The 21,608-nt window shown below is 40.8% G+C and overlaps 1 protein-coding gene across 1 annotated transcript in view; it reads right to left on the bottom strand.

The window, feature by feature from the left end:
- Positions 1-21,336, bottom strand: part of LOC139914210 (zinc finger protein 236) — a 77,550-nt gene extending 56,214 nt beyond the window's left edge. Inside the window, exons 1-10 of the mRNA XM_071902472.2 lie at positions 21,280-21,336; positions 19,114-19,253; positions 15,060-15,224; positions 14,759-14,937; positions 13,570-13,700; positions 10,336-10,508; positions 5,237-5,359; positions 3,868-4,041; positions 1,774-1,948; positions 274-546 (exon numbers count right to left, since the gene is read on the bottom strand). Of these exons, the coding sequence (XP_071758573.1) occupies positions 274-546; positions 1,774-1,948; positions 3,868-4,041; positions 5,237-5,359; positions 10,336-10,508; positions 13,570-13,700; positions 14,759-14,937; positions 15,060-15,224; positions 19,114-19,253; positions 21,280-21,331 (1,585 nt within the window). The 5' untranslated portion in view covers positions 21,332-21,336. The remainder of the gene's footprint in view (positions 1-273; positions 547-1,773; positions 1,949-3,867; positions 4,042-5,236; positions 5,360-10,335; positions 10,509-13,569; positions 13,701-14,758; positions 14,938-15,059; positions 15,225-19,113; positions 19,254-21,279) is intronic.
- Positions 21,337-21,608: the final 272 nt, after the last annotated feature.

The following is a 21,608-nucleotide window of genomic DNA, read 5'->3' as shown; positions in this document are numbered from 1 at the left end:
TGTTTTATCTTAGTACCTCTTCTTTTTTATAATCTTATTGTACTTACTGTACTTGTTTTCCTCTGTACTGTCTGCCAGTTGCTGCTGTGGCACCTGGATTTCCCCAAGGGGATTAATAAAGTGCTATCTTATCTTATCTTATCTTATCTTATTTCCAATTTTTGGATAACCTGGGATTTGCGATTGTTTAAAAACCTGTGAAATATACAAGAAAATAAAAATGCTGTATATTTGAGAAATGCCGCTCTTCCGAGGAGCCGACCTGCTGCTCACCTGTATGCAGTCGCATATGTACCTTCATGCTGCCAGAGGTGGAGAAGCACTTCAGACAGCACTGGCACTCAAAGGCCTTGATACCCGTGTGGGTTTTCATGTGAGCGGTGAGGGTGCTCTTGACAGCGAAGGCTCTGAAGCACTGCTTGCACTTGAAGGGCTTCTCGTGGGTGTGGATGCGGATGTGGCGAACCAGATCGCTGGGCTTCTTGAACTCCTTGGAGCAGTATGGGCAGCCATGCCAGCGGACGCCGTTCTCCTCCCTGATGGAGCCTGGAAAAGTAGGCAAAGAGAAGCGGGTGTCCAGAGTTAAACTGATGGAAGAGCTTGGCTGTTAGTCAAACCATCATTCATCAAAAGACATCAAAAGAGTACGGTTTATGAATGAAGTGTCGCCATCCGTCAAATGCAATATCTCAGACACCACTGACTGCTTTTTAATGAAACTTCAGAGGATGATGTATCTCACCTGCATACTGGCAGTGTAGGAAATAAAGTAGAACACTGTGTCCTTTGCCCTGAATATCATAGTGGAGTATTCAGTAAAGGATCTTCATGTGACCATGTCCTGATCACATGAAGAAGTCATGCAGCTGTCATGAGTGCATGTATGACTTCCACATGATATTAGAAGTTTAGCCCTCAGACTAGTCATCTACTCATTGTTAGAGACAATCATGTAAGAATAGACTTTATGTTAGTGTGTATTGTAGAACTGGTTTTGACTAGTTTGAAGCGTGCATATTACATTATATTGATTTCTTAGAAAAGGATGAACAAATCAACTATACATACTGAAGTGTATAAAGAAACTGACATTTCTACCCTTTGTCAGAGAATATCCTGCAGCCTACTGAAGTGTATGTGCTTAAGGTTTTCTCTCCAGACATGTCTGAATAAAGAATCCACGGAAGACTCTTAAACTTTTGCTCATTCATTTTAACCAACAAGGGTAAAACACATTTTTCCCCTACAGCAGCCACAAATAATACTGATTGGGCCAAGGGGAGCACTACATTGTTTGTTTCACTTGTCTGTTCGTTCGGGCGTGTGCCACACGCAGTATCTCACACACCGCTGATCGGATGTTGATGAAAGCTTGGAGAAAGATGCATCTCATCACTGTATAGTGACATTTTCAAAATTACACTGATTGTCCCAGGAGGGGTGCCACAATTCCAAGTCAAAACAAGGTGATGTATTTGTTATTCATTGGCCCAGAGAGGGGCTGCATCATTCATGGGAGAAGACATGTTTGCTGTTGCCATGTTTCACTTTCCGTCAGTCGGTTTACCTTGTGCCAATTTAGGATTTCCCAATGACAAGAGTAAAGTTTATGAATGATTTGATTTCGGTTTGTGGAATTGAGAGGCACTGCCAAATTTATTTAGTTTCAACATTGATTCATAAGGAAATTATCATGCTTCTGACTTAACTTAGCAAACAAACGTACAATATTTTAGTAGATCGCATGTGAATCTTCTGTGAGAGCCACTCTACCTGGCATCTGTACAGGTTTCTTGAATATGCTCCTCTTCCTCTCCTTGGCCGGTTTGTCTGGGCCAGATACTTTCTTGTTGTCTGCAGTAGCGCCCTCTGTGGACTGGTTCTGGGACTGTCTGGTGCCGTTGCTCTGCGACTGGACCACACTCAACCCGCTGTTCTCCAGAGCTTGCTGCAGAAACACAACAGAAACCTGTTCACACACCACAACTTTGACAAAATAAACACTGTCTTCATATACAGTTAGAGTACATTCCTTACAATGCATGCAATAGTCAAAGACAGATTTCAACAACATAATTTAACCTTCAGCGCAAACTGCAGTCAGGCCAATGCTTGTCAAATCTTACAAGAAAGAGAATTTGTTTTCTCACAGATTAAATTCTTGGAAAAATACTAAACCATTAACATCCAAAAAATGGCCCCGTTACAAAAATGTGCTATGCATGAAACCCAAGATTGATGCATGAGGGGGTAATGAATTCACGCTAACTGTAGCTCAGTGAGAATCATTGCCTGTTGTGTTGGCAAAGGAGAAGCTCTATTCAATTCTCCAGCGGTAGTCATCTATAAGCCTCCCTGCGGAGAATTCATTATCATACCATCTCTTTACCCCTGGATGGATTCTGCTTGCACTACTGTGAAAAATGGAGCCATTCAGATACTAAAGGCAAGGAACTTGATGGAGCGTATCATTTGGTTTCAACCAAAAATATAATTTCAGGGACTTTTTTGACACGTGAAGAGGTAGGCAGCAGGTTTACTAGTTTAACAAGTTTACTTGACAGTTTTTTTCAGGAATGGGAGGGGGTGAGCGCTGCTTTTAAACAGCGAGGGGGATGCCAAGCTAGTTTAAAAAAAAAAGAAAAGCTGAGGAGCTTCTTTCCGGAGCAGAATTTGATGTGTGGATATTGGTTTATATCATTATGTCTCAATGAAATCCCCACATAACACATTAGTTTCAGGGTTGGTTATAAGGTCTGATATCGCTTATTGCAGGTTTAAGGTTAGTTTAGGGTTACAACTTGGGTTAGAGGGTTAACATTAGAATTAGGTTTAGGTTAGGCACGTAGTGGTGTAGACTTAGGTTAAAGGTCCCATATTTATATTATTTCTCAGTGTTTCATTTTATGTCTTGAAGTCCATTAAAAGCTGTTTGTGTGGTGTCAAGCACCAAAAACACTCTCAATCCATTTTTACACATTTATTTTCCAGCATCTCTCTGAGCCTTGCCAAGAACAGGCTGTTTCTGCTGCTGTGCCTTTAAGGCTCATTAATATCAACGACCCCTCTGTTCTGATTGGCTAACCGTTTCAAGAGTGAAACGTGAGACACCACAGACTGGCAGCTGCAGACAGCGAGAGGCAGGGAAAACTCTCCGGTAATAAACAATGACAACCGCTCAATTGCTTTGAAAAAAACACTTTGTTAAACTATTATTTCTTACAAAAATGATAATGAGCGAACCTTTGTGACGCCACAAAGTTACGGAAGTCCAAACGGCTCGTTTAGAGGCTCGGTTTTCTAATATGGATTGTGTGGGTTTAGTTGGCGACCGTGCGTTTTGATACTTTCACAATGTTTAGATAGCACATCCAACTCCTTTATAATCAAAGAGGCAAGGGAAATCCTGTTTTACACGATATGGGACCTTTAAAGAGTAACTAAACCCCAAACCCAAATCTGTAGTGAGGCCTGACACCTAATGGTGAAAAGTCAGGTACTGCACTGCTCATCTGCTATTGGCTGGTCTTTGTGCCAGGTGATGTCACCACCTGTTGTACTCTATGGAGGGTGACATCACCTGGCACAAACACCAGCCAATAGCAGATTACCAGTGCAGTACCCTACTTTTCACTATTTAGTTACTCTTTAATGTTAGGACAGTGGTTCTGAACTCCAGTCCTTGGGACCCTGAGTGCTGCTGGTTTTCATTCTAGCCATCTGATAGGGACTGATTCAGACCTGCAATGCCAGCTGAATGCAATTAACTACCTGGTACGACCAGCACTCCTCCTCCTCTAGAATAAGAATACAAATGTGTGCGCCTGCACATTTGTGTATGTGTGTGTGTATGCATCCTATGCAAACCTGTAGGATGTCCTGGTTGATGGCAGTTTCCATGGTAATAGCCGGTTCTGGAGGTTGGGTTTGGGTCGTTTCTCCAGTGACCTGCTCAGACAGCTCTAGAAGTTGCTGGATGACGTCCGTCACCCCTTCGCCGCCCTCCGAACCCCCAGCTGCCTGACCTCCTGCCTCTGCCTCCTAAGGGAGAAGAGCAGGCAGACAGGAGGAAGAGGAAGAGGAGGTGTGACAAGCAGATGGGGACCGACATGGCAAAGAGGAGTTCACAAGATCAGAACAGACCCTAATTTCAAAGTTGATTGATTTTTAATAGATGTTCCTCAGAGCATTTAAAATGTGCAGAGCACTGGGCATCGTTACACAAAATAAAATGCTGAATACTGCCTGTTGAATGAATCGTAGATAGTTTAAGATGGACCATACATCATGCCAACAAAGTCAGTAGAATGAATACTATAACGCACAGTGGTTACTTTTACATGCATTAACCCAGCTATTGGCCATACTCTGGTTAAAGTAGCTAAGTTCAGATTAATTATGATTGATTAACAGATACATTTAAAAAATGTATAAATATATTTGTAAATTTATTTTTAAAAAGGAATCTTTTTTTTTTTTTTAGTTATTCCATTTAGCCTACCACCATAACTTGTAAGCCACTACTAGCACACTCAGCAAAGAGCAATTCCTCAAAAGAACGATCAATAAGATCATTTCACCCTAGTGAATTACAATGGATTAAATTGATATTACGGCTAAAAAGTTTTGGGAAACTGGGATTTGTTCAGTATACTGGTAGTAGCTTGATAGCTCGCAAGCTAATTACTGGTGGTAAGCTAAAGTTAACCCGTGGCTAACAGCTAATGCTGTCTCTTACCGTCCACTGGATTGGACCTTACAAATCAGGTCTAATGTTACAGGCAATTATACTTTTCTAAATTTACATCAAAATGTACCCATAATGCTCTGCAAGTCTGAGTTTGCACAGACAGCGAAAACCAAAAGTGAAATGAGTAAGATGTTTTCATAGTAACCCGTTTAATATGGGAGTAAGCCAGGCATCTTAATAGGGTTTCTCTTAATCAGAGTATGACCTTCACTGGGTTACACTAATCTAGTTATGATGTTTACAGGTGTCAACTGAAATCCAGGTTACTTGAGTAATCAAGTTAAATTTTCTGGGCATGAAAATGTAGCCACTGATGTTTTATAATCTATATTAATGGCAACAAGCCTGTTTCTCATGGTTCCCTGCATGACAGGAGCTCTAGTGTGTCTCGGTAAGCCTACATTGCTGAATATATTCAAATTGGGTGGTGGGCTGAAAAAGTTCCTGCAGTGTTTTGTTGGTCTTTTCTGCATACTGTCTGCTCACCGAAGTGCTGGAGGGCTCCTCGATGACAGAGATGTGCATCTTGCTGATGTGGGCATTAAGACTGCCCAGCTTCTTAAACACACAGCTGCAGTCCATGCATGGGAACAGTGGCACTCCCTTAGTCTGTAAGTGCACATGAAACACATATGATTCATCATCCCTGTACCCTATGCACCTGTGTTGCTAAATTCATTGTTTTACATATCTACGTACCAACATTTCATAAAGATAAGTGAACTAATAACACAATTCTGAACACTAAGGCACTAAGGCAGTGTGCAATGCAGCTTTTCCCCTTTCATAAAGGAACAATTCATTTATTCTGAGTTTTAGGAGGTACCTGAATCTGTGATATGGGAAGCAGTCAGATAGCATTTATATGCAGATGTGCTACTGTCTCTCCTAAACCAACAATAACCAAACAATTGATTGGATTTATCCCTGATGACTTTCCTTGTTTAGTACGCATCTGCTCATGAAATGTATTACAAATAACATCTGACCATAATTTATTCATAAAGTCAGTCAGTCATAAGGCCAAACCCTCTCTCAAAGAGGAGGCTGAAGGACACTTGTGAAAATTAGATGCATTATTCAAATGGTCCTGCTGTTTGGCTTTCCAAAACTAATTCAATCAACTGGCCCATCATGGGCACTTAGCATGGAGTGACACAATCATGCTAGTGAGGAAAAAAAATACCTGTTTCACTTCTTTTAAGCCTATTTTGTTTTCATTAGGGGGAAAAAAAGTAAAAACCCATAAACACATTAGTTGTAAATGGAGGTGAAGCTGGCAGGCCAGCTGATTGAATTGGCCACTCAAAGAAAGGGATGTAACATTTCATTTGCATATTCCATATACAAACACTTTTGTTCCAGATGAACTGTAACACAATGGATGGGGCAAAACCTCCCAACAAATACACACTCATGAGCATTAATTCAACATGATTGCCCCACCAGACTGAATTAAATATGAGGCTTTCTATTCAGACTCATTGGCCTCTCTTAGAACACCCTCAAAGCACCCTGATGTGAAAAAAAACATGTAGGTGAGGATTTGTCTGTCAAACCAGTAGCTTATAAATCAGTTCTTTTTCAACAGATGACAATTAGGAAGAGTATGTTATAAACCACATGAGTAACATGCCAACCTGTCCATCTAATTAGGTAATCGAGTTAAATATTTAAGATATTCACTCTAAGGGTGCAATCACACTAATTTTCTTTGGTCCAAACCATAAAGGAAGTTTACTCTGTTGCATTTTTGTATTTGGTTTGTTTAGGTTCGCACTTCCCAATTACAAGTGAACCAGGGATTGTAAACATACGTCACATGGACTCAGAAATAGCTCAGGTTACCAGTTTTGGTAACCTGTCATCCTGCAAGGATAGAGATTTTAGTGGACTCCAGTCCCTCGAAGCATAATCAGAATCAGAAATACTTTATTGATCCCCGAGGGGAAATTGAGTTCCGTTGCAGTTGCTCACAGAAATATATATAGGCATAGAGAAAGTATAAGAAAAATAGAAATAAGAAAATAAGAAAATAAATATAAAAATATGTAGAATATGTGCATTATACTACAATAAAATAAAAATATGTAAAGTATGTGCATTATAAAAATATGTGCAAATAAAAATATGTAAAGTATGTGCATTATACTACAATATATAACAACAATAATATAGAAATAAGAAAAATAAGAATTTGTGGGTGGGTGTGGGGGAGGAGGAGTAGGAGGAAATCCCTGACCTGGGCCTTTCACTCCTGCTTTTTTCCTTCCCCTTTGTTTTAAATTATTGCACAAAATTATTACCGAATCAGTATTGCACAGTTTAAAATATAAGTTATAAATTATGGGGTTATTAAGCTGCTGACAGGGGTGAAATAAGTCCAAGGTCCAGTCTATTGAGTCTATTGACTCAGAGTGTCTGACACTCTGAGGGAGGAGTTGAAAAGTTTGATGGCCACAGGCAGGAATGACTTCCTGTGGCGCTCTGTGGTGCATCTCAGTGGAATGAGTCTTGCACTGAATGTACTCCTGTGCTTGACCAGCACGTCATGGAGTGGGTGGGAGACATTGTCCAAGATGACACGTAACTTGGACAGCATCCTCCTCTCTGACACTGCCGCCAGAGAGTCCAGCTCTACCCCCACGTCACTGGCCTTGCAGATCAGTTTGTTGAGTCTGTTGGCGTCCGCTACCCTCAACCTGCTGCCCCAGCACACAACAGCAAACAGGAGAGCACTGGCCACCACAGACTCATAAAACATCCTTAGCATTGTCCGGCAGATTTTGAAGGACCTCAGCCTCCTCAGAAAGTAGAGACGGCTCTGGCCCTTCTTGTAGAGGGCTTCAGTGTTCTTAGCCCAGTCCAGTTTATTGTCAGTGTACACTCCCAGGTACTTGTACTCCACAATGTCCACACTGACCCCCTGGATGGAAACAGGGTTCACCGGTGCCTTGGCCCTCCTCAGATCCACAACCAGCTCCTTTGTCTTTGCCACGTTGAGCTGCATATGGTTCTGCTCACACCATCTGACAAAGTTTCTCACCACAGCCCTATACTCAGCCTCCTCACCCTTGCTGATACATCCAACTATAGCAAAGTCATCAGAGAACTTCTGAAGACGGCAGGACTCTGTGTGGTAGTTGAAGTCCGTGGTGTAGATGGTGAAGAGGAAGGGAGACAGGACTGTCCCCTGCGGGGCCCCAGTGTTGCTGACCACTCTGTCCGACACACAGTGTTGCAAGCGCACATACTGTGGTCCGCCAGTCAGGTAGTTGACAATCCAGGACACGAGGGGGGCATCCACCTGCATCGCTGTCAGCTTCTCACCCAGTAGAGCCAGCCGGATGGTGGTGAAAGCACTGGAGAAGTCAAAAAACATGACCCTCACAGTGCTCGCCGGTTTGTCCAGGTGGGCGTAGGTGCGGTTAAGCAGGTAAATGATGGCGTCCTCAACTCTAAGTTGGGGCTGGTAGGTGAACTGGAGGGGGTCCAAGAGTGGCTTGACCATGGGTCGGATAATGTATTTGTCTGTACTTTTTGCTGTAATTTCCCTTCTCTGGTGTGCATACCAGTTAAGGACACATGAAGAAATGACTAAATACGAGCATCAGTCCAGACTGCGGCTTGTAACTGCTGGCTATCAGATGTCAACATCCATCTCCTTGTATTTTGAGGTCATTTGGTTAGGGTTAGGTCCGGATTATATACTCACTCTGAACAAATCTCACTGCAGTTTGTTTGGAAGAGGACAGAAACCATCTCAGAGGACTGATTTGGTGCCATCCGAGTTCGAATGACACTGTTCGCACCTGCCCAAATGAGCCAAAGGAGTTAATGCTTGGTGTGAGCGCGCCCTAATTGGGCTCATCTTTTGTGCTTCAAGGCTTTGTCCCCTGGTTGCTAAAATACAGCAGGCGTTCAGCAATGCGGCATATCCATTACTGGGGACCCTTTGCGTGTCCCGTCATGGGGATCATTGCTTGATGTGTTGCTTTTCATTAGGCTTCCAGAGAACTGACCCACACATAAGACTAGAGCCACATTATTGGCCACAGCCAATAGCCAGGAGCTATTCCCACCGCTATCAATTCATCCATTACTGGGGTTTGTTAATGAATCCTACAAATGGACATTCACTCAAAGGAGAATTCATGATCTGTCAACATGGACATTTTAGCACCTAGGGAGGACGTTAATGTGTGCGCTAAAAGGAAGTGACCCTGGTGACAAAGCATTGTTGTAAACCTAAGTCTTGACTAAATTAGGTTGGATGAATCAGGAGCTCTCTCTAAAATGGGCTGCTGTGTGCCGCTTACAAAAGAGCAGAACCAAATGAGAGACAAAGAGCTGCAATTTCACCTCATTCGCTCTCTAACAGAGTAAAAATATGGCAAGGAGTCTTGCTCTATTGAATCTAACAAGGTGTGAGTAGGATGGCTGGGCAAATGAGTGTGTGAGTGAATGAGGAACTGAATGAATGATGTGCAAAAGAGAGAAAGGAATAATATCTTGAACATCAATGATAGAATAAAAGAAATAATAATGAATTACCCAAAAAAAAGGGCAAATTGAATGAAAGTGTAGTTCAAGTACTCGGCTGATATTTCCTCTGCATGATAAATAGCCACATAACCAATTAAAATGTATGTGTTGTTAAGCATGCCTGTTCCCTCTCCCAACTCCATGAAGTTTATTTTCTTTAAGGTTTGCTGAAGGTGTATAACGTCAAGCAAATCCCTCTATAGTAAACAGTCTGAGTTGCAAGAATTCTGACATGGAAAGACCTTTGTTTCGTTGTAGGAGGTTAAAAGGAAAAATCCACCCTAAAACACTTTAACACTGTTAAAAAACAGCTATCGGGGGAAGGGGGGCGCCCCAGTGGCTCAACTGGTAGACCGCGTACCATAAAGGTAAGTAGATAATCTTTAAAAAAAATTTTAGCAAGCTATTAGCAATGTACCTTGCATTTCTGTGCCTATTCTGTTATTTGATGGTGTGGCGTCATGTTGATAAGCTACAGTGGAGTTTAATAGCAGATATTCAAGTCAAAGAACAAGGGCTTCTTTCTTGACACACCATTTTGCACCGACATTCAACAATCATACAGTAAGAAATCCATTGTAGAAGAGGCAGAGATACACTACAGTAGCCTCAATAGACCAGAATGCAATGCAGCCACAAGACATTGTGTGTTTTGCGTAAGGAATGCGGCCACAATTATAGACACATAACTCACAGCTGAATGATCATACTTTAAAGCTATTTCTATGCCCATACGCCCACCTTTGATTGAAAGCAACAAGTTCATGCCCGTTCTCTGGGGGTTGTTGAAAGTCATTCTGGGAAACGTAGGCAATCACTAACTGAAGTAGACATAGATGAGGCGGGTTGAGGGAAAGTGGGTACACCAAAAATAAAATTACAATACTTTACTCCTGGAATGCATTGAACATCACAAATTGATAATATCTAACAGCCTGAGAGTGTTGAGGGTGGATTTTTCCTAGAAGAAGGACACAGGCGACCAAGAACATGAAGAACTACGGTCTGGTTATCCACCCGGCAAAGGGAGGGGCTCTTACCTCAGAATGAACTCTCTGAACGTGGGAGTGAAGGTTTCCTTTCTGGGAGAACGAAGCAGGGCAGAACATGCAGAGGTGAGGTTTCTCCCCCGTATGTCTCACCATGTGGGTCTGCAGCACCACCTTCTGGTTGAAGGCCTTGCCACAGTGGCTGCACTTAAAGGGCCTCTCGCCTGAGGTAGGGAGGGTCAGATCAAACACAGATCAAACACCAGGTATTCAAACAAGGGCTGCTCAAAATATCAATGAACATTTGAGATTATAATGTTGACAACTGTAATTTCCAGATTGTAAGACAATACCGATTTTGAATCAAAGGTGAAACCTGATGGCCTGCAGCCTCATTACATCATCACAGGCGTCGTTTGTGGTATTCTTTAACATGTCCTCACTGCTCACATGCTATTCTTAAAGTCATATTACTTCAAATTGCCATGATTGGGACTTTTTTAAGTAGTAGGATATTTTTGTATAAAGCTGGTCTACACAAGTTTTCCTTTTTATAAACAATTCCACATAAAAGTATGCCCAAGTAATTGATCAAGAAGTGTTTTGAGAAAATGAGTCTTTTTAGTGCAGTTTAGTGTACATTTGGAACGTTGCACCACCTGACTTTTTTTTTTACTTTGGAACGCCAAATCCCCAAAAATGTATTGCATTTCAATAAAATATAATTGGTCATATAAAATATAATATTGTAAAATAAACGTTTCTGTGACTTTTTTGGGGAAAAAATGCACTTCATGTCATTTACCCATATGCTGGTTGTGTATACCGATGGCAAACAAAAGTGACATACAAATCTGTGAAAATAAAAGTCAAACACAGCAATTCCTATGAATTAGTACCCCATGAGTGCATTTTCTATCATAATTGAAACTGCAATCACAATATTAAGTGAAAAAACAACATGATTTTGCTTCAGTATGTTTAAGAAAAATTTTGCCATGACACTAAGACACAGGGAAATATAATAATTAAAAGACTTTCTTTTCAGTAGCAACTCTGGTGTATGTTTGTCAGAGAGAGAGAGAGAGAGAGAGAGAGAGAGAGAGAGAGAGAGAGAGAATGAAATGCATATGCATATGCATGTGTGTGTGTGTGTGCGTGTGTGGCCCCCCAAAGCGGTCCTTCACCTGTTCATCTCCTAATGGCTGTTTGAGATTCTGTGCACAGAGGAATCAGCTCCATCCACCATTAGTCATCCAGCCGACCAAGCAAACAAATTAACATGTGGACAATGTGTCGACAACATGTGGGTGGAAGCTAGTAGCTACATAATGTGACCTCGCAGGAGTATGATTATTTAAACAGCATAAGCAGATTTTACCCAGACAACGTCTCTGTGTAACAGTTGAGTGCGAATGGAGCTGAGGTGCATAATCCCTCAGAACTGGTGGGTAGACATGGAAGACTAATCAGGATTTAGTGGCATTATGGGGTTAAGGGGAAGAAAACTTAATCAGCAAACTAAACTTAAGACTTTTAAAGTCGTGAGCAATGATTCCCATGAAGGTAGACTCCACTGAACCATCACCATGCCAGCAAGTAACAGCAAGTCTGTATTTGCTTCGTACATTGAGATAGTTCTACAATATATATCAACACAGTTCTACACTTCTTCCATCTGGATACCTGGTGTTGTGAACAGTAAGCGATGCATGCTTGCCCATCAGCTTCTAACCTGTAAATCTGTCAACAAAGATGCTCTATCTTTATCTCTTTATCTCTCAATATGCACTTTTGTTGCAATTGATTGTTTTATTATCTTCAAACCTCTGTTTTCTTATCTATATCCTATTCTCTTCTGCTGCAACAACCTAATTTACCCACAGCAATCATTAAAGTTTCACCTAAAAAAAAAAAAATGTTTTCGCAGCAGCTTAACTCATAATAATGAAGAGAAATTTCAATGTACACTAAATGTAATTCAACTCAGGGACTGTTGTACTACTAGTGTTTAAACTTGAGGCCATTTATTACAAGACAATTATAAATCAATTAAAATGTTATTACGTGTCACCTCCTGTATTAATGTTAGCATTACTGCTCAGACAAAAAGTGGATAATGCCTGCTTGTACACAGCATTATATCAGGATATCTGCAGGTTTCAGGAAGCCGGATTTAAGATTTTTTAAGTCCTTTTTTAATACTACCTAATACCTATTGGATTTAAGACCATTTCCGATGGAACATAGCCAATGTATGTTCTAAAATTATGAATGGACAGTACACCAGGACATAAGTACACCAGGAAATTACATGTCTAGGAACATGATGTCAAACTGTTTGTTACAAAAGCAGATGTATTAAACCTGCTCTGTATTAATCTTAGAGTGGGCATGCATGTGGGTCAAATGTTAAGTAATAGTTCTGTATGGTGAGTGTGCAACCAAATCAGTGCCAGTGAGGAATATGTAGGAGATAATGAGGTAAATATTGGACTTTTGGACCCACAGTGTGATCTTTTGGCTAGAAAACATTGAAATGATGCTGGTTGAACTGCTCTGAGAAATTCTTGAAGATTTTTTTAAGCTGTAAAAAATTCCTCTGTTAACTTAAATAGTTTGGGAGAAGGCTGAGATGGAACTACGTGGGCTAACTCGCTCTGTGTTTGGTGGACATGGGGGCGAGCAGATAATGACTTTTCATTTTGGGGAGAACTATTCCGTTAATGTGGCCAACTGGAAGTACAAGTTATGTAACAAAACATAAGAAATTAATACCAACACTACTGCTGGTCCCATTCACATCTGTTGGTGAAACTGCACAATTCATGGCATTTGCCTTCATTTGTTTGCCTTACTTTCAACCTTTGTTTTGACTAGATATACCTAATGTAGAGAATGTGTAAATATCCAAATTTTACAGGAGCATCAAAATGACACTTACTACTGAAAATAAACCTGCATAACATGGTGAAAATATTAAGACATCTAATTACTGCATTTAAGACATCTGAATACGTTTTAAGGCCTTGAAGTTAGATAATTGAAGGCTTTTTCAGACTTTTCAAGGACCTGCAGATATCCTGTATATTGATTCATCTGCATCTCCTGTGCAACTTCCTACATAGAATTAGTGGCTGGATTGACAAAAACAAAAAAGTTTCAATCACTTTAAACCCCTGGCGTCCCACACTGAAACAGCAGCACTAAGCTACTTTTATTCAAGACGTGTATAACATTACCCCAACTAAGACACTCCACCCCTTTGCTGTGCTTTTTACTCACCTGTATGTATTCGTATGTGCCTGACAAGCTGGCTGGGTTTTTTGAATGTCTTTCCACAGTGATGGCAGCTGTTTGTGAACCCACTGCGATCAATGTTTTTCTTGTAGTTTCTGGAACTAGAGGTGAGCGCCCTGTGGAAAGAGTAATTAACAAAAAATCTCAAATGAGTTTTCCATACTGTAAGTACACAGATAACATTTGTCTGTAGCCTTAACCTATAGCTTTACTTCACCCTTTGTTAGAATACATGAAGTAAGGTGGGGCAGGGGCTAGATGAGGAAAAAGTCAGATACATTTTCATTTAAACAAAAAAGCAATTTTTAGTTTGTGGCTCGTCACAAACTAAAACTTGTTTGTTTGGAATGTCGAGGCACGCATACGTATATTGAGTCTGAATACTGACAGCTAAAACTCTGAAGAATTAAACTTTAAGGACAGCAAGCTAGGCTAGCATTGCAAAGCAAAATACAACATCTTTCCTGGGCATCCACACAGCCAGCGGATATGTTTTTACTATTATTATTAGATGGATGGTCAGTAGGGATGCACCGATGCCACTTTTTCAATGCCGATACCGATTACGAGTATGAAAGTTTAAGTATCGGCCGATACTGAGTACCGATCCGATCCATTACTTTTACTGAACAGTGCAGGCTTACTCATGGCTTTCGGTATCAGATTTTAGTCTTGGGTAAAATCTCCAATACCGATATTCCATTTTAGCCTGGTATCGGCGGAGGATTTTACTCAACAGTCTGGAAAACCTGCAGTGAAACCTGCCTCAAGGAGCAGCTAACCCACCTAGAATTTCATTAATAAGGCTTTCAATGGAGAGGTTTAGTGTCCCATGATGGTCTGAATGTTGTTTCAGAGGCTTTTCCAGCCTGACAAGAATAAGGTTCTGGAGGAAACACTGAATACTTGTATCTGCAGCTACAATGCCAAAATATCAGTGTCACAATGGCATTCAAAAACCCTTATTAGTGGAAAATTTGTATCCACAGGATCTATATGTTTAGACTGTAAATTGCTTAGACCAAGCCTCTGGTAGGTCCTTTTAATAGCTGTTGGATTCATGCTTCCCTTTTCACTCCACTGAAGAAGGGGGCTGTTAAAATAGAAAGCTGCTTTTGGCCTCATTCAATCAAGTGAAATCAGCAATCTAAAGCCCTTCCATGCCATGTCTGACCTCATCTTGACGTGACTCTTCATGTGCTCCTTGAGGTGGGCAGACATCTTGAACTCCTTGCTGCAAGTCTTGCAGGTGTAGACCTTGATGCCGGACAGCTCCTTACGGTGCTCCTCCAAGTGCAGAGAGAGCTGGCTCTGAAGAATGAACTCATCTCCACACTCTGCACAGATCAAGTTCTGCAGGAGGGGGAAGCGAACAGGGTGGAGGAGAGAAAACAGGGAAACGAACGTCTTTCAAATGAGAACGATTCATTTTTCATTGATCGGTTAATGAATTGAGAGCACAAGAGTTGACCAACTTCTTCCTTCTCGTGCAGCATGATATGGGATTTGAGGCTGGCCACTCGGGAGAACTTCTTATGGCACACTGGGCAGGTGGGGTCGGAGGTCGTATGTGTGGACTTGTGGAGGGTGAGGTTGAACTCCACGTTAAACGTCTGCGGGCACTGGTCACATCGATGAGGCTGCAGGGGAGAGAGGAGAAGTTGAGAGAGAGAGAGTGACTATGACTTCTATCGGAGACCAGTAGAAATTGCAGCAACATCGATAGAAGTTATCTCCTCCTACAGAAGTCTCTGGCACCTCTCTTACCCCTCTCATCCCTCCCGTCCCCTTGAATTACAATAGCCTGTAATTGACACAAACAAGAAAGTCCAAAGTACCTTACAGTGCCATGAGTGCATATTATTGTTAGCATGGGAATGGGAATGGAGCTCCCAACCCTGGCAGTGTTAGTCTGATGCTCTCACCGACATTCTTGATGAGTGCTGGGCTTTCCAATACTATAATACTGTAGTAACACCAAAAAATCGATTCTTTCATTCTCCTTGCAATGTAAGCATTTTTCATATAATTATTGCCCATGTAAGTGTTTCTGCGTTTCTCTTTTAAAATTGTGCCCCTTTGCTTTTAATTGCTTTATGTTGAAATGTTTGGGCATCATAGTGAGATATTTTTGAACCACAGACAAAGTACCATGAGGACAACAAATTCAATATCTTTACTGAATTTATTAACTAACTTATCAATATTATTCATTGCCCTGTGATGGACTGGTGACCTGTCCAGGGTGTTTGCCTGCCTTTCACCTAATGTGTGCTGAGATAGGTTGCAGCACCCCCCTCCCCCCCGACCCTGAATAAGAATAAGCGGAAAAAAAAATAAGAAATGATCATCTTGTATTTCATCTATTAATGCATGTTTCTTTTTTTTTTCACCTTTATTAGACAGGTCTGTCTTTAGAGAGACGGGAAAGATTGGGAGAGAGAGAGGGGGATAACATGCAACAAAGGTCGTGGGTCGGATTCAAACATTAAAATGATCATTAAGAGGCAAACTCCAAACAACTGTTAAACAACATGAACTTAGTCATCTATTAAAGCCCCTAAGTGTAGAATATTTACCTCAATATATCATTCTCAAATAAATGTTGATAGCATAGTATAATGGCTGTAGAAAAATGAGACCATCACTGTAAATTGCTTTATTCTTTGTGTTGCTTTCTATGTGTTTATTCTATGTGTCCCTGGGTGCGAGTTTTCCTGTCTCTCTATTCTTCAAATGATTAATGAGCCAGGGTTCCTCTGTTGTGAAACTGCCACTGTGGCAGTTCTTCATTGTTAGATTAATGTTGGGCCTACTGATAACAATACATTTACCACATTTTCAGTCCCTTATTTAATTATGTATTATAATTGCACTGAACAAGGTTTCATGTGTTTCAATCACCTATTTAGCACTGCAGCAACAATCTGAACAGAAAACCATTCAAGATGCATCTTTTTGATGATTTAATTCACCATGTTGTTAGTTGTCAGCATCAGCACTGGTGCTGCTGGGATGACACTCCTAAGAGCTGGTGCTTTGAGGTTAATCTCACAAAAAGAAGAGCCCCTTGTTGCATGATATGGACAACACCGGGCGAGCGAGAATCACTCAATACCAGGTGAGAGAGCACTGTTTCTTAGCATTGGGCAAAGTTAATAAATTCCACACCTGTTACGCAAAACTGCTTTGCTAGCTCAGTCTAGTTGTAAATGAAATATTCGCTAGCAAAATAAATATTTGTTCTCACGCAGATGCAAAGCTTAGCAAAACTGTAACACCGGGCGAGCGAGTATCACTCAATACAAGGTGAGAGAGTGTCGTTTGACTAACTGATGAACCCAACCTGAATTTGGCTCCTGATAAACACGTCTTGGGGAAAAATATTGTATCCTTAGGCAAGTTTATTCCAGCTCCATTATACAATTTGCATTATGGCAGTTTCATGTTACCTCTTCTGCACACATATTTGTCTAGTGAGTTGTCTTTGTAACACACTACCACTAAGGGACTCAAGAAGTTGCCAAAGTCATTAAGTTAGCGTCAGACATTAGTGCCCAAAGGCATGACTGTCTCTGGATTACTAGCAGTAACGCTGAGATGCTAAGTGCGTTTGAGAGAGCAGGGCTGCCCTCTATGCCAGAGCAAGGGAAAGGGCAAAGAAGATGGCTGCTGGCCCTTTCCAGCCAGACAACCGCCCGTTTGACATCCTACCCTCTGGAGGATGCTTCAGTGCTGCACCACCCATCACTGCAACACTTGCTTCCAAATGGCAATCACGCTCTTCAACCAGCATGCATACGGACACTGAGATAAACTGTTCAGGCTTATCTATGAACCTAGTTGTATTTTGTACATCTGTCATTTATGCATAGAGTGCTATGTACCAACCTAGTTCATCTGTGCACATCTGTGACTATGCCTTTGCTGCAACCAACCTTGCCAATGTGCTACGCTGGAACAAATCTTCAGCCTTGAATCTATATTTGTAGTGCCTTTATGTTTAGTCTACAGTACATCTTGTCTGCACTATATGTGGGGTCCTGTTAGGCTTTGTCCTGCTCTTACTGTGTCTCTCCTGTACTGTGGACCTGTCTGTGTTCAAGTTGTCAACAAGTTCAAGTTTCAAGTTCAAGTTCCGCTTCATTGTCATCTCAGCTGCATAAATCTACATATATACATCCAAATATACATAGACTGTACACAGTGAAATGAGATATTGTTTCTCCAGGCTCAGGGGCAACAGAAATGTAGTAAGAAAAATAACAAGGCAAGTTAATAATAAAACAATAGCACACAGACAATGATGACAGACTCATATAAATTAACACACAAATTCAATCAACATTAATGAACCAAGTCAAATTCCTTGTCCATCAGTTGTACTCACATTTTCCCAGAATAAATGTGTGAGAAAGATAACAAATACTATAGATAGAGGACAAGTAAGCACCCTAGAAAATTCCAATAAAAAGATATATAGGAATGGTGAAATATATCACCAACCAGTAATGTTCGCACCAGTGGGACACTGATAACCTTGCCAGATATAATCTGTTATGAGCAAAGATAAATAAAAAAAATAAAATTCAGAAAATAAATAAATCAAAAAATAAATTCAGTTTAATCTATTGTAGTTGTATTCACCTTTGGACTTTTTACACATTTTTGTTCAACAAAAGGATTTCCAAATGCCTTCATCTTAAATTTGTTGTAGAATGAATTTCCAAAAATTGCATGAATATGTAAAATGAAATAACAACCATCAGATTAACTGGATGCTTTCAAGTAGTTATTTTTTTCATTCATTTCAATCAATTACATCATTGATTCCCATGGTAACACTCTCAATGTTTTTTAGAACAGTAAATGGACAAAGATGAAGTCTTCTAATGCACAATGTTCGTTGGTGAGACAGCAGTTGGGCAGTGAGCCAATCACTCAGGTTTAAAAACAAATATTCAGCAAAGCGCCTTGGCAACCAAGCGAAGTTCACCACTGAGCTACACAGGACCATAGATGGGACATGTGCTTGTATAGGCCTATTTGTCTATGTTTGTTTCTCAAAAGAATACTGAAGCTTGGCTATTTATCAGCTAAAAAAAAGCAGGGAAACACCATTCTCTCATTAGCAATTAACTGAAGGTCCAAAAAACTGAAATCCTGAAATGACAGACAAAAAAAACAAAACAAAACATCACACTCCTGGTTGCTTATGTTAACAGCAATGGCACTGGGCTATTCATTTGTAAATATTCTGTATGGCAAATGAAGTCAGAACTTTAATTAATAAATTTGCAGTTGTATTGGGCAGCTCCCAGTGGCCACTAGAAGAAGACTGTTGTTGTACTGGCCAGTTCCAAGGTTTGAATGTGTGTAACTGTATGAATGTAAAGCAGGGTGCTGCTGGTAAAAAGCAAGTATGCTCAGCTGACTTTCCCTGGATAAATAAAGGTTAAAAAGCTGTGTTCTGTGTTGTCTTGTTATGGCTATGATGATCAGGTGGAGTGCCCGGCTGGCTGTACTTGCCTTATCGTTGGACTCATGGTCACGGAGGTGCCTCTGTAGCTGACTCTCAGTAGTAAAGATCTGGGAACATATTGTGCATTTCTTGTCCTTGAATTCTCCATCGCAGTAGCTCTCAGCCTTCGGTTCACTGGGATTAGCATCTGATGAAAAGTACAAGAGTACAAGTGAGATGAACACTTCAGTGTCCTGATTTGGTTCAATAAGCCTATTCCTGACATGAATAGCTGGACTAGATATGATACATCTGGCAGTAGCCTACTCATACTCAAGTAGACAGACCTCAGGCGCAGTAACAATCTTATTAAAGTTGTCTCCCGAAGCTGAAGGTTTACATCAGAGTAGAGTCAGTGTAAGCCACAATGTGCGGGCCAAATGGTTTGAATACAGCTAATTAAGCCTGTGTTAAGTGACATTTGTAAGCATGCAATCTCATTCATCTAAGCCCTTATATTTTTTCAGATGTGTCACTGGGAATCAGTGCTACATTTCCTATAATCTAATAGTTGTGAATTTAAATCATCAATAGACTCAGTTTGGTTATTAGTTATTGCTATTTTATACCTATAATATGGGTAGACAGAGGTCTCAATGCTAGGTTGCACTGATATATATGAAAGGCAAGCTCTGCCCCAGCCCTGATGCTGTTGAGTAAAACAATCTCCTCACCTCCATCATATCTGCAGCACTGACTGGTCGATATCAGATTTATATTAAAAGGCCTATATTTGCAAAGGGATATATTGGTCTAATCCTATTAAACAACAAAAACATATTGGGGATGGGGTCCCTGGGAGAAAACCTTATCAAATGGGAGACTGTGACATAAAAACATTTGAGAAACCCTGATCTATAGAGTATAGGACAGCATTATGCTCAGAAAGGAGGTGAGTATAGTCAGGTGTACTCCCAGGCATTGCACTATTCTCCAAAAACTGTCAAGCTAATTTAAACTCCTGACTGTATTACTCAGTAAAGTTATCAGAATTGCTGCCACACTGTAATAGGCGACTTAAGTTTATGTCCTACACCAATTGTCCATTCACAAACTGTTAGATTTTCCTTTTACTTCCCTCCCTGGAAGAAAGCTCAGTGACACGCATGTGTAAGGGTGACTATTTTGACCATAGGTTTCACTCTCTCCACTCTTACCTTCCCACCTACAGTATAGACAGTTATGTATGTAATTCTATATTTAATAACAACATTTGGGTTCCTCAACACAAAATTGTGTCAAATTAGAGTTTCTTCACATGAAAAATGTTGGGACCCCCTGCCCCTAGAACACAAGGGTCACTTTGGTTGCCTAAGGTATTTAGATGGTAGGGTTAGTAGTTGCATAGCCTGCATTAAGTTTATGTAGGTTTATGGTACTCCACAAAAACACCAAATCGCCACACGCCCATCTTGATAGACAAAGTGACAGCCAGTAGTCACTGTTTATTACAATGTGCCAAGCTTGCTGGATATGCATCCCATATGAGATTTCTATGCAATCTATGGGTTTTGCAGCTGTAGCTCTGCATCCTATGTGGAGTCACATGCTACGTTTACGGTGTGTCATGTTAACAGCTGGCTAGAAACTCCTACAATGTATTTTAGCGATTATATTAACCGACTAGCAAGCTAAACGCAAGACCAGAATACAAGCTATCTTAATGTAATTTCCATTTTGTGGATATGATGACAACTTCTCCCATAGCCAGTCAAGCCAGCAGCAGCTGCCCAGTCTCTCTGCACAGTGTGTCCTTTCAAGGATCAAAATAACAATGGCTAACGTTTTAGCGTGTTAGCCACCAAGCTAACGATAGCAAAACGAGCTAGTTAGCATCAACAACGTAACCTTACATTGCTAATAAACAGAGAAAGTGCAAACATCTGAAATTAACTAACGTTACGCCACGGCACGGGAGGTGTTTCCCTCCCGGACACCAATTTAGACTGGAAGCCAATAAGTAGAGCCACCGAAATGTTATTAATATCATTCCGCCTCAATCACTCCTTCGCCGCACAAAGCAATGGCCACCCGCAATACTATATCCGGGGACTATATACACTACATTCAAGTGTGATTATATAAGATACGGAGCGCTTTATCCAAACGTTACCAAGTTATTTAGATAGCTCATAGTCTGTATGTTTTATTCGTGGCATTTTGGTACTTGTTACCTGTTCCGTCGTTGGTTTTAACTCTCAGTTTGCGAGGCCGGCCCCGCGGCATAGTTCCAGTACTCAGGGCGGGTGTGCTGTGAACGATTTGGTTTTCAAAATGGCGACTCGATCATCTGTAGATAGCTAGCAGCGGACCCATGAAGACACACAACAGCGTGGAGTGGGGAGACATCTAGCGTTTGGTTCATTGTACCTGCATCGATCATAACAACAACAATGACAAGTTATGTTATTAATCTAAGTGGTAAGTATGTTACTTTATCTAATGATATAATAAGTAGGCCTATTAATAAATAATACATGATATATCATATTTATAGTATATG

This window comes from Centroberyx gerrardi, chromosome 12 (assembly GCF_048128805.1).
Source record: "Centroberyx gerrardi isolate f3 chromosome 12, fCenGer3.hap1.cur.20231027, whole genome shotgun sequence".
Taxonomy (NCBI): domain Eukaryota; kingdom Metazoa; phylum Chordata; class Actinopteri; order Beryciformes; family Berycidae; genus Centroberyx; species Centroberyx gerrardi.
This window is presented reverse-complemented; position numbering and strand designations above follow the sequence as displayed.